The 16,592-nt window shown below is 41.8% G+C and overlaps 1 protein-coding gene across 3 annotated transcripts in view; it reads left to right on the top strand.

The window, feature by feature from the left end:
• The first annotated feature begins 214 nt into the window (after positions 1-214).
• The window catches only part of LOC110537998 (nuclear body protein SP140-like protein), a 29,845-nt gene continuing 13,467 nt past the window's right edge, over positions 215-16,592 (top strand). For 2 of the 3 annotated variants that reach the window (XM_036938067.1, XM_021624503.2), the window contains exons 1-5: positions 216-2,294; positions 13,841-14,015; positions 14,276-14,500; positions 14,701-14,820; positions 16,116-16,249. In XM_036938067.1, the coding sequence (XP_036793962.1) occupies positions 2,151-2,294; positions 13,841-14,015; positions 14,276-14,500; positions 14,701-14,820; positions 16,116-16,249 (798 nt within the window). In that variant the 5' untranslated portion in view covers positions 216-2,150. Of the gene's footprint in view, positions 2,295-13,840; positions 14,016-14,275; positions 14,501-14,700; positions 14,821-16,115; positions 16,250-16,592 lie in introns of all 3 variants that reach the window. The other variant, XM_036938066.1, reaches the window with a different exon arrangement.

Genomic DNA, 16,592 nt, shown 5'->3' with positions numbered 1-16,592 from the left:
TACCACACCTGTCAGGTGGATGGATTGTCTTTGCAAAGGATAAATGCTCACTAACAGGGATGCAAAGAAAGTTGTGCACACAATTTGAGAGAAATAAGCTTTTTGTGCATTTGGAACGTTTCTGGGATCTTTTAATTCAGCTCATGAAACATGGAACCAACACTTTACATGTTGCATTTATATTATGTTCAGTATATTATCACACACTCACAAACTGAAATTGTGTGTGTGTGTGTGTGTGTGTGTGTGTGTGTGTGTGTGTGTGTGTGTGTGTGTGTAAATCTGCATTGTATAATTAATCAGTGAGAGAGAGCCTCAAATATCACATTCATGTATTTGGTCTTGTTTGCATGGTCAAACAAAAACAACTTAATGATTATAGATTATAGATCCTTCCACAATGCAGGCAATTGCTGAAGTTGGTGCAACTGTTTTAAGGGATAGACCTTGGGTTAAGGGTTAGTGATTTTTCTGCAAAAAAACATGCTCTCTTGCTCTTCGCCGTGGCCATCTGCAGGTACTGCATATCTCTTTCAATACACTCACTGGGCTCACAATCTGAGGTAGCAACTGCGTCAGATCTACAAATCACCATTAGCTGCTAAGCAATGAGCTAGACCCATCCACTTGGTTTGCAACTCAGTTGACCTGCGCTCCATTTGCTAAAATCTTTTTATTCCACCTGTTTAAATTCGCCATATCTTGAGAGAAAAAAAGATAGGGACATGCGTTTTGCTTACGTTTTGCTCCTTTTTCTGAAAATAAGATTGATAACCATGACCAGGCATTTCAATCACCATGGGTCACCACAATGTGTAGCCAGGAGAGCAGTGCTAGTGCTCACCAAGTAGCCATATCCTGGTAATATCACATTATCTGATATAATTATAATAATGGGTTATTTGCTAGAGCACCCTGAATTGAAAATGTTCTTCTGTATGAGTTTCATCCCATACATCAGTGGTTTCAAGTTTGTATCTGTATATTTTTTTTACGAGCTAATGGTAGCGAAAAAGAAAATACTTCTGCATTTCCCAAACTGTCAACATATTGCATATAGGCTCAGGATAACGAAGGATAAAGTTGGTAGGCTGATATTCAGAACTTAAATAGCCAATAGGACTAATAAAGCCAATGCCGGTGGGTCTACCATATCGATGGGCATTCATAAAATTATATTGCGGGCCGACATGGTAGGCTACACCTAAAAACAAAAGCTCGAGCCGATGTCTTTTTGACATATTTTTGGGGGGTCCTGTCCGCACCTGCAGTCTTTGCTTTGTGTTTTACAAATGGTAGGCCTCCCACATAGATGGGCATTCCTAAAATTCTATGTCAGGCGACACTGTAAACTATACCTCAGTAAGCACTGACCGACACTGATGCCTTCTGGATGTCTTTTTTGGTCTTTGTCCAATGTCTTTTTTGGTGCCATCTGGACTGGGCTCGGTTTCCATATCCACAGATGTTGCTTGTTGGTCCACTCTGGACCACTCATAGGTTTGGTTCAGATTTTGTCTGGTCTGGGCGAGCTTTGATTTGGCCCAAACATAGAGGTCTATAAATTACGTACTTTCATTCAGAAACGAAAATGAACCTGATTTCAACATCTGGAAAATGCATATTTTCACCTTTCATTCAGAACCTAAATTGAACCTAACTTCAACGTCTTGAAAATACGGATAGTAGAGGTCTTTTTAACGTCAGTTTTGCTTACTTGGGACAATTCTCGTAAGGGGCGGATATTTTGTTGTCTCGCCGAGCGCGACCAGGACCGTCACATGAACACTTTCACTTTCCAAAGGTCAACGTCATTTGAAGTGGCCTTCCGTGCTGGCGGGATATGTATTTTATCTTCGAAAATAACAACAACAACATATTGTAGGCCGCAGATGAAAACGTTTTGATTGCGTCCATCGTCTAAACTGGAATGTAGTGTTTTTGTCTCGCATGCTTTTGCGCGTCTACAGTCTGAATGAATCTATCCACCCTGGGCCTATATTGAAATGTAAATAGCCTACAATCATACTTTCATTTCTGAATCTATATGTGCAACCCAATATGACCCTATTCAGTGAACTGGTAAATATAGCCATTTTCAATAAAGAAAACTGAATTGAAGAGGGCAACAGCAGTTGCGATCGGCGCCAATGGACCCGTTGGATTTTCTGACAGATAAACAGTTACTGCAGTTTTTCTGCTGTAGTAAAACAGAAATGTCGTGCATGGAGCAACCACACACCTTTCTCAACCAGCTCCGAGACCACCACCTCATTCCGGAGAAAATGCATAAGGTGAGCAGTAGAGACAGCAACATTTCTATAGACATACCCACCCACTCAAAGGTTAAATTTAATCCCATCGGTCACAAAAACATGTAGGCCTACTTACAAGCTTTAAATAAATTAAGGTTGTACTTAACACATAAGTCACATATTATGCATTATTAAGGTGAAGTATGATTCATAGAAGTTTCATTAGATTTCTCAAAATTGTCACAAGACAAGGATAAATCTCCAAGGTTCAGACCTAGTTTTACACCAGAAGTCTGTATTCAACAGCTTAAAAAACAAATATTGTTGAAATGTTTTAATAGTTTAATGTTTTGAGGGTCTAGTTACATAGACAATGTGCCTTAATTTTCACCAAATTCACTTTAAAGGTGTCATCATGAATTTGACAGTAATTTATAGGCAGCTCGTGGCATTTAAAATTCGGTATTTAATATTAAAGTACACCTACTGTAATGCACATACAGTATCACAGCAAGTATTGTGTAATGACACAGCACAATACCGTAAAATTGACTGTACTAGATCTATACTGTAAAAAAAAGTGAATGCTACCATCATTGAAAGGAATTAATGATTGGATGAATGAAGTACATTTATTGAGGTGAGGGTTTATATTTCACAGTGTTTTACCGTAATTTTTTTTATTTATTTTATTTTACCTTTATTTAACCAGGCAAGTCAGTTAAGAACAAATTCTTATTTTCAATGACGGCCTGGGAACAGTGGGTTAACTGCCTGTTCAGGGGCAGAACGACAGATTTGTACCTTGTCAGCTCGGGGGTTTGAACTCACAACCTTCCGGTTACTAGTCCAACGCTCTAACCACTACGCTACCCTGCCGCCCCCCCAATTACAAGGGATTGGTGCAAGATTTGACCAAATATTTAGGAAGAGGTCATCATCTGAGGAAGTCTGTGAAGGAAGAAACCAAATGAAAAAAGTGTCCAAAAAACAGATTTTCACCTGGTCAAATACATTTATTGTGCTATAGGTATCATGATACTTTAATCTAAACCAAAGTAGATAATTATAATATTGTTCTATACGTCAGTTGGAGTCTATAAGCTTCACTATTAGGTCCTAAACCTAGCATAAAAGTGCATCCTTGTAGCTGTGTGGGCTAATATAGTCAAAATGTTTCCCATCTGTTAAATTGAGCCAATGGCAAGTTGAGCAAATTGAAGTGTTTTCTTCCCAGGTGTAATGGAAGGCATTATTGCTGGGATATGAGTCAACAACAGGGCCTGGCCTATGTTAAAAGTGTTGTAAAAAGGTGTTAAGCCTGTGTTAAAAGATGCTTAAAATGATTAAAAGACTAAAAGTGATTGTGAATTGTGTTTGGTAAATATAGATAGACATGGTTTTAAAAAGATAGTGGCAATTTTATTCAGTACTGACATCTTTAGGCGGCTTAACTTATCCTGTCCTGCAGCTCACCTTACCTCATAAGTTGTGCCAAGAGACAATTTTTTTGGGACTAGCTATGTTTTCATGTTTTCAAAATTGTAATGTTATCATGAATTCTGATTATTTCCAGGGATACACAACATCCTGAAATATATGTAGATATTTTGTTAGAAAGAACACTATATTTCGCTTGACGGAGTGACGCTGAATGTAAAAAAAAAATGGCTCAACTTACCCCACTGTCCCCTAAAGTGTTTACTTTTCACAGCATATTAATTCATATTTGGCATGTGTTGAAATCTCTAAGCAGCTAACATGCTGACCAGACCAGACTCGTCGCATACGCAAGTGTTGCAAAATAAATGTACACATACATGCTATTCAATCATTGCACCCACACTGCTCGCGCACGTCAGGCGCTAAAATAGTACTTGGTTCTATTTGTGACGCTCAACGCACTGCAAGTCCTACCTCTCCCATTTCCTCATTGATTTTAAGGAGCATAAACCCATGTGGGTGATTGAAAGATGAACATTTCTGGCAAAATAACAACCCAATGTTTATATCCCAGGTCAAATTAGCTAGCAACAGCAAGCTAGCTAGCTAAATTGCCATAAATGTTTAATGCGTTTTGACCTGGCCCCAATTAATATAATTGATTCAGAGTTTGTTTTGATATTTCAACCTGAGTGTCCTGATCGCATCTGGTGTGGGGGACCAAATTCAACATGTGCGCCGATACGTGTATCACTTTATCAGGAGTACATCATCAATGACGTCCAAAGCTTCATTTGATCACATGCTTTTTCAAACCGTGTGTTACAAAATGCGAAATTCCACTGATTTCTCTGTGGTTCCGGTGCCTTCTTCGATTCCAAGCTCCTTTCAAACACCGATCTGTACTGGGCACTTTCTTACAAATATAGTTAGGATTTTGTACAAAAAATTTCATCTGACCGGTAGCTAAGCTGGTAGAGTAGAGAACATTCAGTGACGTGAGGGTATGAGGTAGAATCCTGTTGAAGGCACACTATTTTGAAATTGGTTTTATGTGAAACAACACTTTCTGCACAGTTAAAATATTATAATTTCTTTAGTATAGTACACACTTCTGTCTTAAGCATCCTAAATAATGCCATAGATTCTGTTTTTGAAAAAGAGTAAACTTGAACACTAAAAAGGGAAGCATGATGTAAGATGCGAAGCGGGTATTCCAACTGATTATAGGCTACTGAAGCCAACAACTTCCTGCTGCACCACAGAGTTAGGTGAAAGCAACGGAGAAAAACATCTGTCTGATAATCATGCGCTGCTATTTATTGCTAACCAGCAGATGTCACTAATGTGCATTGTGAACAGATAATGAAGCGCTGTTTTTCTGCACATTTTGGGGAAAGCACCGAAGCCTTCAGAAAGCATTGGTTTCCCATCACTAGTATTTCATATAGTATGAATATATAAATATTCTGGGTAGCCATTTGATTAGCCGTTCAGGAGTCTTATGGCTTGGGGGTAGAAGCTATTTAGAAGCCTCTTGGACCTAGATTTGGCCCCCCGGTACCGCTTGCCATGCGGTAGCAGAGAGAACAGTCTCTAGGGTGGCTGGCGTCTTTGACAATTTTTAGGGCCTTCCTCTGTAGTGCCTTGCGGACGTAGGCTGAGCGGTTGCCATACCAGGCAGTGATGCAACCTGCCAGGATTCTCTCGATGGTGCAGCTGTAAAACCTTTTAAGGATCTGAGGACCCATGCCAAATCTTTTTAGTCTCCTGAGGGGGAATAGGTTTTGTTGTGCCCTCTTCACAACTGTACCATGTTAGTTTATTGGTGATGTGGATGCCAAGGAACTTGAAGCTCTCAACCTGCTCCACTACAGCCCCGTCGATGAGAATGGGGGCATGCACGGTCCTCCTTTTCCTGTAGTCCTTTTCCTGTAGGGAGATGTTGTTGTCCTTGCATCACATGGTCAGGTCTCTGAACTCCTTCCTATAGGCTGTCTCATTATTGTCGGTGATCAGGCCGACCACTGTTGTGTCATCAGCAAACTTAATGATGGTGTTGGAGTCGTGCCTGGCCGTGAAGTCATGAGTGAACAGAGAGTACAGGAGGGGACTGAGCGCGCACCTCTGAGGGGCCCCTGTGTTGAGGATCAGCATGGCGGATGTGTTGTTACCTACCTGGGGCGGCAGGTCTGGAATTCCAGGATCCAGTTGCAGAGGGAGGTGTTTAGTCCCAGGGTCCTTAGTTTAGTGATGAGCTTTGAGGGGACTATGGTGATGAACGCTGCGCTGTAGTCAATGAATAGCATTCTCACATAGGTGTTCATTTTGTCCAGGTGTGAAAGGGCAGTGTGGAGAGCAATAAAGATTGCATCATCTGTGGATGCAAATTGCAGTATGCAAATTGGAGTGTATCTAAGGTTTCTGGGATAATGGTGTTGATCTGAGTCATGACCAGCCTTTAAAATAATTTCATGGCTACAGATGTGAGTGCTACGGGTCGGTAGTCATTTAGGCAGGTTACCTTGGTGTTCTTGGGCACAGGGACTATGGTGGTCTGCTTGAAACATGTTGGTATTACAGACTCAGACAGGAAGAGGTTGAAAATGTCAGTGAAGACACTTGCCAGTTGGTCAGCGCATGCTCTGAGTACACGTCCTGATAATCTGTCTGGCCCTGCGGACTTGTGAATGTTGACCTGTTTAAATGTCTTACTCACATTGGCTGCGGAGAACGTGATCACACAGTCGTCCGGAACAGCTGATGCTCCCATGCATGTTTCAGTGTTACTTTCCTTGAAGCGAGCATAGTAGTTATTTAGCCCGTCTGGTAGGCTCGTGTCACTGGGAAGCTCTCGGCTGTGCTTCCCTTTGAAGTCTGTAGTAGTTTGCTGGCCCTGCCACATCCGACGAGCATCTGAGCCGGTGTAGTACAAATTCGATCTTAGTCCTGTATTGATGCTTTGCCTGTTTGATGGTTCATCGGGCATAGCGGGATTTCTTATAAGCTTCCGGGTTAGAGTCCTGCTCCTTGAAAGCGGCAGCTCTACCCTTTAGCTCAGTGTGAATGTTGCCTGTAAACCATGGCTTCAGGTTGGGGTATGTATGCACAGTCACTGGGGACGACGTCCTCGATGCATTTATTGATAAAGCCAGGGACTGATGTGGTGTACTCCTCAAGGCCGTCGGAAGAATCCCGGAACATATTCCAGTCTGTGCTAGCAAATCAGTCCTGTAGTTTAGCATCTGCTTCGTCTGACCACTTTTTTATAGACTGAATCACTGGTGCTTCCTGGTTTAATTTGTGCTTGTAAGAAGGAATTAGGAGGATCGAATTATGGTCAGATTTGCCAAATGAAGGGTGAGGGAGAGCTTTGTACGCATCTCTGTGTGTGGAGTAAAGGTGGTCTAGAATTGTTTTCCCTCTTGTTGCACATTTAACATGCTGATAGAAATGAGGTAAAAGTGATTTAAGTTTCCGTGCATTAAAGTTCCAGGCCACTAAGAGCGCCGCCTCTGGATGAGAATTTTCCTCTTTGCTTATGGCAGTACACAGCTCATTGAGTGCGGATTTAGTGCCAGCATCGGTCTGTGGTGGTATGTACTGTAGACAGCTACGAAAAATACAGATGAAAACTCTCTTGGTAGATAGTGTGGTCTACAGCTTATCATGACATACTCAAGACTTCCTTATCATACAACCTCAAGACTTCCTTAGATATTGTGCATCAGCTGTTGTTTACATAAATGCATAGGTGCCCACACCATGTCTTACCAGAGGCTGCTGCTCTGTATTGCCTGTAGAGTGTATAACCTGCCAGCTGTATGTTCTTAATGTCGTCGTTCAGCCACGACTCGGTGAAACATAAGATATTACAGTTTTTTATGTCACGTTGGTAGGATAAACGTGCTTTCAGTTCATCCCATTTATTTTCCAGCGATTGAACGTTAGCTAGCAGGACGGAAGGCAAGGGCAGATTAGCCGCTCATTGCCTGATCCTCACGAGGCACCCTGATCTCTTTCCGCAAAATCTCAGTTTTCTCCAGCGAATAACAGGGATCTGGGCCTGGTCGGGTGTCTGTATTATATCCCTCCCGTCCGACTCATTGAAGAAGAACTCTTTGTTCAGTTTGAGGTGAGAAATCGCAGTTCTGAAGTCCAGAAGCTCTTTTCAGTCATAAGAGACGATAGCAGCAACATTATGTTACGACAAAATAGCGTGGTTGGTTAAGAGCCGATAAGACGGCAGCCTTCCCCTCCGGCGCCATCACTACAACCAATCTGTCCTCTATACATTTTAAATTGATGGGGCGCTATAACCACATGAGTTAAATTGGTACAGCATTCTAAATCACGGGTGCAATAAATATAGCCTCTTACAAGGTATGCCTCAAAATATGTTAACGGTACAGAAACAACAATACCATAGACCCACTATTGGTCAAAAGATTTTCTGTGGGGTGGAATTACAGTACCATTCAAAATACAGCAATTCTACCAAAATGCACCAGTTATAGTATGCTGCAGTAAAACGTTTAATTGTTATTTTTTTACTGTTGATAATACCTCAAATTACCGTATAAATTCGTTTTCCATTACAGTGTTGAATCCATGCTGCTCGTTGGGTTATGGATATACAATCAAGATTATCTTACTGACGATTTTACCATTATCCATGAGCCATTATTCAATATGTTTAAAGCAGTGATTTTGACCGTAAAATGTTGGCCATGTATAGACCCATAAACTGAATTAATGTAATAACTGATCAATTATGTAATGTCAATAGGTTTGTTTAGTGTCTCTTACACGATGGTAGACCTTGCTGAATAGTCACATTGACCTCATCCCGTCAGTAGATGATGCCTGGCTATTCTTTAAAAGTGCCTTCCTCAACATCTTAAATAAGCATGCCCCTCTCAAAAAATGTAGAACTGGGAATAGATATAGTCGTTGGTTCACTCCAGACCTGTCTGCCCTTAACCAGCACAAAAACATCCTGTGGCGTTCTGCATTAGCATCAAATAGCCCCCGTGATATGCAACTTTTCAGGGAAGTTAGGAACAAATATACACAGGCAGTTAGAAAAGCTAAGGCAAGCTTTTTCAAACCGAAATTTGTATCCTGTAGTACTAGCTAGGAAACACTGTCACCACCGATAAATTCACTATAATTGAGAATTTCAATAAGCATTTCTCTACGGCTGGCCATGCTTTCCACATGGCTACCCCTACCCCGGTCAACTGCCCGGCACCCTCCACAGCAACGCGCCAAAGCCCCCACCATTTCTCCTTTACCCAAATCCAGATAGCTGATGTTCTGAAAGAGCTGCAAAATCTGGACCCCTACAAATCAGCCGGGCTAGACAATCTGGACCCTCTCTTTCTAAAATTATCTGCTGAAATTGTTGCAACCCCCCTGTTCAACCTCTCTTTCGTATCGTCTGAGATTCCCAAAGATTGGAAAGCTGCCGCGGTCATCCCCCTCTTCAAAGGGGGTGACACTCTAGACCCAAACTGCTACAGACCTAGATCTATCCTACCCTGTCTTTCGAAGGTCTTCGAAAGCCAAGTTAACAAACAGATTACTGACCATTTCGAATCCCACCATACCTTCTCCGCTATGCAATCTGGTTTCAGAGCTGGTCATGGGTGCACCTCAGCCACGCTCAAGGTTCTAAACGACATCATAACCGCCATCGATAAGAGACATTACTGTGCAGCCGTATTCATCGACCTTGCCAAGGCTTTCGACTCTGTCAATCACAACATTATTTTTGGCAGACTCGACAGCCTTGGTTTCTCAAATGATTGCCTCGCCTGGTTTACCAACTACTTCTCTGATAGAGTTCAGTGTGTCAAATCGGAGGGCCTGTTGTCCGGACCTCTGACCGTCTCTATGGGTGTGCCACAGGGTTCAATTCTCGGGCCGACTCTCTTTTCTGTATACATCAATGATGTTGCTCTTGCTGCTGGTGATTCTCTGATCCACCTCTACGCAGACGATACCATTCTGTATACTTCTGGCCCCTTCTTGGACACTGTGTTAACTAACCTCCAGACGAGCTTCAATGCCATACAACTCTCCTTCCGTGGCCTCCAACTGTTCTTAAACGCAAGTAAAACTAAATGCATGCTATTCAATCGATCACTGCCCGCACCTGCTCGCCCGTCCAGCATCACTACTCTGGACGGCTCTGACTTAGAATACGTGGACAACTACAAATACCTGGGTGTCTGGTTAGACTGTAAACTCTCCTTCCAGACTCACATTAAGCATCTCCAATCCAAAATTAAATCTAGAATCGGCTTCCTATATCGCAACAAAGCATCCTTCACTCATGTTGCCAAACATACCCTCGTAAAACTGACCATCCTACCGATCCTTGACTTCGGTAATGCCATCTATAAAATCGCCTCCAACAGTCTACTCAACGAACTGGATGCAGTCTATCACAGTGCCATCTGTTTTGTCACCAAAGCCCCATACACTACCCACCATTGCGACCTGTACGCTCTTGTTGGTTGGCCCTCGCTTCATACACGTCGCCAAACCCACTGGCTACAAGTTATCTACAAGTCTCTGCTAGGTAAAGCCCCGCCTTATCTCAGCTCACTGGTCACCATAGCAGCACCCACTCGTAGCACGCACTCCAGCAGGTATATCTCACTGGTCACCCCCAAAGCCAATTCCTCCTTTGGTCGTCTTTCCTTCCAGTTCTCTGTTGCCCATGACTGGAACGAATTGCAAAAATCTCTGAAACGGGAGACTCACATCTCCGTCACTAGCTTTAAGCAACAGCTGTCAGAGCAGCTTTCAGATCACTGAACCTGTACAAAGCCCATCTGTAAACAGCCCATCTATCTACCTACCTCATCCCCACACTGGTATTTATTTATTTTGCTACTTTGCACCCCAGTATCTCTACCTGCACATTCATCTTCTGCCGATCTACCATTCCAGTGTTTAATTGCTATATTGTAATTACTTCTCCACCATGGCCTATTTACAGTGGGGCAAAAAAGTATTTAGTCAGCCACCAATTGTGCAAGTTCTCCCACTTAAAAATATGAGAGAGGCCTGTCATTTTCATCATAGGTACACTTCAACTATGACAGACAAAATGAGAAAAAAAATCCAGAAAATCATATTGTAGGATTTTTTATGAATTTATTTGCAAATTATGGTGGAAAATAAGTATTTGGTCACCTACAAACAAGCAAGATTTCTGGCTCTCACAGACCTGTAACTTCTTCTTTAAGAGGCTCCTCTGTCCTCCACTCGTTACCTGTATTAATGGCACCTGTTTGAACTTGTTATCAGTATAAAAGACAAAGTCCACAACCTCAAACAGTCACATTCCAAACTCCACTATGGTCAAGACCAAAGAGCTGTCAAATGACACCAGAAACAAAATTGTAGACCTGCACCAGGCTGGGAAGACTGCATCTGCAATAGGTAAGTAGCTTGGTTTGAAGAAATAAACTGTGGGAGCAATTATTAGGAAATGGAAGACATACAAGAACACTGATAATCTCCCTCGATCTGGGGCTCCACGCAAGATCTCACCCCGTGGGGTCAAAATGATCACAAGAACGGTGAGCAAAAATCCCAGAACCACACGGGGGGACCTAGTGAATGACCTGCAGAGAGCTGGAACCAAAGTAACAAAGCCTACCATCAGTAACACACTACGCCGTCAGGGACTCAAATCCTGCAGTGCCAGACGTGTCCCCCTGCTTAATCCAGTACATGTCCAGGCCCGTCTGAAGTTTGCTAGAGAGCATTTGGATGATCCAGAAGAAGATTCGGAGAATGTCATATGGTCAGATGAAACCAAAATATAACTTTTTGGTAAAAACTCAACTCGTCGTGTTTGGAGGACAAAGAATGCTTGCATCCAAAGAACACCATACCTACCGTGAAGCATGGGGGTGGAAACATCATGCTTTGGGGCTGTTTTTCTGCAAAGGGACCAGGACGACTGATCCGTGTAAAGGAAAGAATGAATTGGGCCATGTATCGTGAGATTTTGAGTGAAAACCTCCTTCCGTCAGCAAGGGCATTGGCTGGGTCTTTCAGCATGACAAAGATCCCAAACACACCGCCCGGGCAACGAAGGAGTGGCTTCTTAAGAAGCATTTCAAGGTCCTGGAGTGGCCTAGCCAGTCTCCAGATCTCAACCCCATAGAAAATCTTTCGAGGGAGTAGAAAGCTTGTGTTGCCCAGCAACAGCCCCAAAACATCACTGCTCTAGAGGAGATCTGCATGGAGGAATGGGCCAAAATACCAGCAACAGTGTGTGAAAACCTTGTGAAGACTTACAGAAAATGTTTGACCTCTGTCATTGCCAACAAAGGGTATATAACAAAGTATTGAGATAAACTTTTGTTATTGACCAAATACTTATTTTCCACCATAATTTGCAAATAAATTCATTAAAAATCCTACGATGTGATTTTCTGGATTTTTTTCCTCATTTTGTCTGTCATAGTTGAAGTGTACCTATGATGAAAATTACAGGCCTCTCTCATCTTTTTAAGTGATAGATCTTGCACAATTGGTGGCTGACTAAATACTTTTTTGCCCCACTGTATAACTAGTGAATAGCCTTCTCTCTATACGACTATGGGTACCTTTTTATGCTTTTCTCGCCTTGATTTAATTTTGTATCATTTATTTTTATTTTTATACAGATTCATTTTAAATGACTTCCGTAAATCAGTTGCCGTCCCTCAATTGTTCGTGGATGATGTGTCTCCTCCTGGGCAGCACACTATAAAGGTCTGATCTGAGCGGGTCCTTGTCCTCTTTTGGTCAGACAGGAATTTCCCTCATGCTTCTGTTGGGGTTCATTTCATTGTTCTTTGTCAATCATTGGCTCATCGGTGAAATTCGCATTATAACAATATCTTTAATTAAATCATTCAAAAACCTTTATAAATGCAATTGCAGACAGAAGTTGACAAACAGGAACATAGCACGCATGTTTCTGAGTAAGTTCTGCATCAAAGAAAAGGTCCCATGTTATTTTATCAAACCCAAAGTCCAGTTCTCTTGATGTCACTGCCTACGTCATTATCTTTTACTCATGAGACCAAAGCCATGCCTACACAGCTATATAAACAAGGCTTTTAGTGTGTTATCTAAAAGATTAGCAGTAAATGTCCAAGTTGATTTATAGTGGATTGTCTGACGAGTCTCCTATCTCTTACACTCCCCTGCAGAGTTCTGTTTTCACAGTCACACATTTCTCATGAAGTTTCTTCATAAGAGGCAGAGAGCCTAGAAAAGTACTGTGGAACAATATTAAACCTCATAATCTATATATATTGTTAATCTGTAGTCTAGGACCCTGTAAATGTAATGAGGGAGAGGTCGTATAACCCCTCCCCTTCTATTAATACAACATAAGCATAATAAATTATTCTAATAGATCAATCATTTGGTACAGCCCCAATCATGACCCCTACGTGAACTCCTGACACGTCATAAAATGCGCCACCGAGTTTCCTCACAGACCCCCACTGGAAAGCTCTGCTGGCAGAATCAATCACTCGAAGTCAATCTTAAATTAATCATTGTTTATTGTCAGCGCGCTGGAGAGGTTCCAACCAATTCAATGGACACATAGTACACATGTCAACCAGGAGCAAATACAGGCAAATATATTGATAAACGTCACCTTGTCCTTGAGAGATTTACACGGTTATCAAATCGTCTCGCCAGGGTAAGCCTACATGAAACACAGCCCTTATTTTAAGTGTTTTAAAAAAATGATGGGAAAAATGAATGGTGGATAAAAGATTGTAACCATTTCCCGGTTTGACCGCGAACGGTTCCTTGAGGATCTCCAGGGTTCAGCGGGCCAACAATAATTCTAGGAGTGTTCTGTGTACACTAAGACCATTTACTGTCCTATGACTAGCTGGGTACAAACAATATAAATAACAGGTCTTTGAATGTTATTGTAAGAGTGGACATTGGAGTTGAGGATCATTGATTAGTAATGCCTGATGTGTGTCCATGAATTCCACTCTGTCACATGAACTGATTGGGATGGTAGTTGCTTCTAGAGAATCAAGTATCACTCTACTCCAGCCACAATTTGACCATGGTGTTGTATTTGACCCCTCCTGCAGAAGCTGATTCGGTGTAGGAATAAGGCGGTGAGGGAGAAGGGTGTGTACCAGGTGTTGGACTGGGTGGAGGCAGAGAGGCCCAACAGCATCAAGGTGTTCTGGAACTGTGTGTTCAGGGACCACCTCCTGCTGCAGTACCCCACGTTACGCCTGCTCCGAAACCGCCTGCTGGACGGTCAGTTCTGGAGCCTTCACTCTTATTGTTGTATTATTATGGTATTATTTTGGCATTTGTATGGATAGGTTCATATCTATATATAATTCTAACTTATAACTTCTAACTTATAATAGTATAATATAAATGCAGTCACAATGGTGGATACTTTGAAGTTGAGGTTAAAAGCCTTATCAAATTTGTATTTATTATAATTTGTTATTAGGTGTACATTAATTAGGTTGCATGGTTGGCTCAATTTTGCCTCCAATCCCTTGTAGGGTCGTTCACATTTTATGAGAATCTGCCAGAGAAGATGGAGAAGGAGGAGGAGGATAACAAGAAGAAGGCTTCAGCGGATGGGGAAGAGGAAGAGGAGGAGGAGGAGAAAAAGACAGGAAGGAAAAATAGTAAAAAGAAAAGTGAGAGTGCAGAGAAGGGCAAGCCCAGCACGTCCACCCAGTCCACCCCCAGTCAGAAGAGGAAAGTCCAGAGGGTCAAAAACTGTGAGTCCCAGGCTTCATGTTCCCTGGGGGAAAGAGGAGGCCTTGAATCAGAAAGTCTAAAGTACCTCTGTAACTTCAAACAGACATTTTCTTGAGTAAATATTGACTCTTGAATTCATAGCGTAGGAAGTAGTGGGGGAGGGAATATTTTTATTTTCAAGTCACATCTTAATGACTGTCCCCAACATGTCCCAATGCAGGTTCTCCTTTTTGCAAGGGGGAGAAATCTGACATCTGGACCTGGCCCTTCTACAAGATCCAGCTCCCAGTCACCTGTGGGGACAAGGAAGGCATGCTCATCAGAAACAAGCTGGCCACAGGTACGTCGTAACAATGGACTTGATATGTTTGTGTGTAATGGTTGCCTCATTGACATTGCAAATGGGGAATAGCCAATCACGAAGAGGTGTTGCCAGCTGTGAACTCTATAGGTAACATGCAACCATGGTGAATGTGACTGTAGCCTACATGTTGCAATGGTAAAAAGTTGGCTATTATTTTCGTCTGCATGATCATTTTGCCTACTCTAATATGTTGGCATGCATCTCTTTTTTTAACCAATTCTGATGGTTCTTAAAAGTGGAATTTTGCTAATATTACCGTTATATCAACTCTGAAAATCTTTGGCACAGTAGGCATGAATTCACTTGCCAATAACGTTGCGTACTTTTGAAAGGTATATCATTTTCATCGAACACAAAGTTAACATAAGCCCGAGATTGGCCAATTTGGCCAATTTATAGGCATGCCCAATTTTGACATATTATGTTAACAAAGTGATGTTATGTAGGTAAATAAATAATCAGAAGAAAAACATGTTTATTTATTAGCCTAGTGGTTATAAGTATTTAGGCATATAGTTGTGAAATAGGTCTCATGTGACATCATTGTCAAAAGCTCAAGAAATACTGTTACTTGCACAGTAGGTCTATATTATTTATGGATTGATCATATAGAAATATTAAAACATAATTTTATTTAAAAAATATATATTACATTTTTACCCCTTTTTCTCCCCAATTTCGTGGTACCTAATTGTTTTTAGTAGCTACTATCTTGTCTCATCGCTACAACTCCCGTACTGGCTCGGGAGAGATGAAGGTTGAAAGTCATGCGTCCTCCGATACACAAACCAACCAAGCCGCACTGCTTCTTAACACAGCGCGCATCCAACCCGGAAGCCAGCCGCACCGGGTTGGACACCTGCTTAATAACTCTTAACTGGTTAGGACAGCTCATGAGGTGTCCTAAATATCTATCGACTTGGTGTGACTCTTATTTATAGCTTCACCTCTTATAGTTTCAAGGATAGCTTTAGTTTTTTACCCATCAGCACTTACTGTAAATGTTCTACTCTGAGACCCTTTGTGGATACGGGCCCAGATCTAATGCATAGACTTTAGTGGGTTAACACAGTATTGTGATGTGCAGGAGACCCATGTTTCATTCACAGTCAGGCACATGTGTACTACGGTCCATTTTTTTCTTTGCAGGGTTTTAATTTGTGGTGGTGTGAATGATGTCTGACTTCATCATTGGTTTGTCTCAGGGGAGAGGTGCATTGTGGTCCAGTGTTGCTGGTTGATGTCTGACTTCCTCATTGTTTTTTTTTCAGGGGAGAGATGCATTGTGGTCCAGGGTCGCTGGTTCACCCCAAGTGGCTTTGAGGAGTTTGGGGGGAAGAAGAGCAGAAAGAACTGGAAGTACAGTATCCACTGTAGAAACACCACTCTGGGAGAACTGATCCAGGTATAGCATATATTTTGATTACATTTATTTGACCATTTAAAAACACAATTCAACCAGACGTGGATACAATACATTTAAAATCATCAAATAAAACACAGAAAAGTTTAACAGCTTGGTCACTTTTCAGACTCTAATCAGGCCTATGTCATTTGGACAATGTTTCCATACACTACTACACTCTGGGATATATATACAGTACCAGTCAAACGTTTGGACACACCTACTCATTCCTGGGTTTTTCTTTATTTTTACTATTATTCTACAATGTATTCTACATTGTAGAATAATAGCGAAGACATCAAAACTATGAAATTACACATATGGAATCATGTAGTAACCAAAA

This window comes from Oncorhynchus mykiss, chromosome 12 (assembly GCF_013265735.2).
Source record: "Oncorhynchus mykiss isolate Arlee chromosome 12, USDA_OmykA_1.1, whole genome shotgun sequence".
Lineage (NCBI taxonomy): Eukaryota > Metazoa > Chordata > Actinopteri > Salmoniformes > Salmonidae > Oncorhynchus > Oncorhynchus mykiss.
The sequence above is the reverse complement of the archived record's forward strand: the minus strand, read 5'-3'. Positions and strand labels throughout refer to the sequence as shown.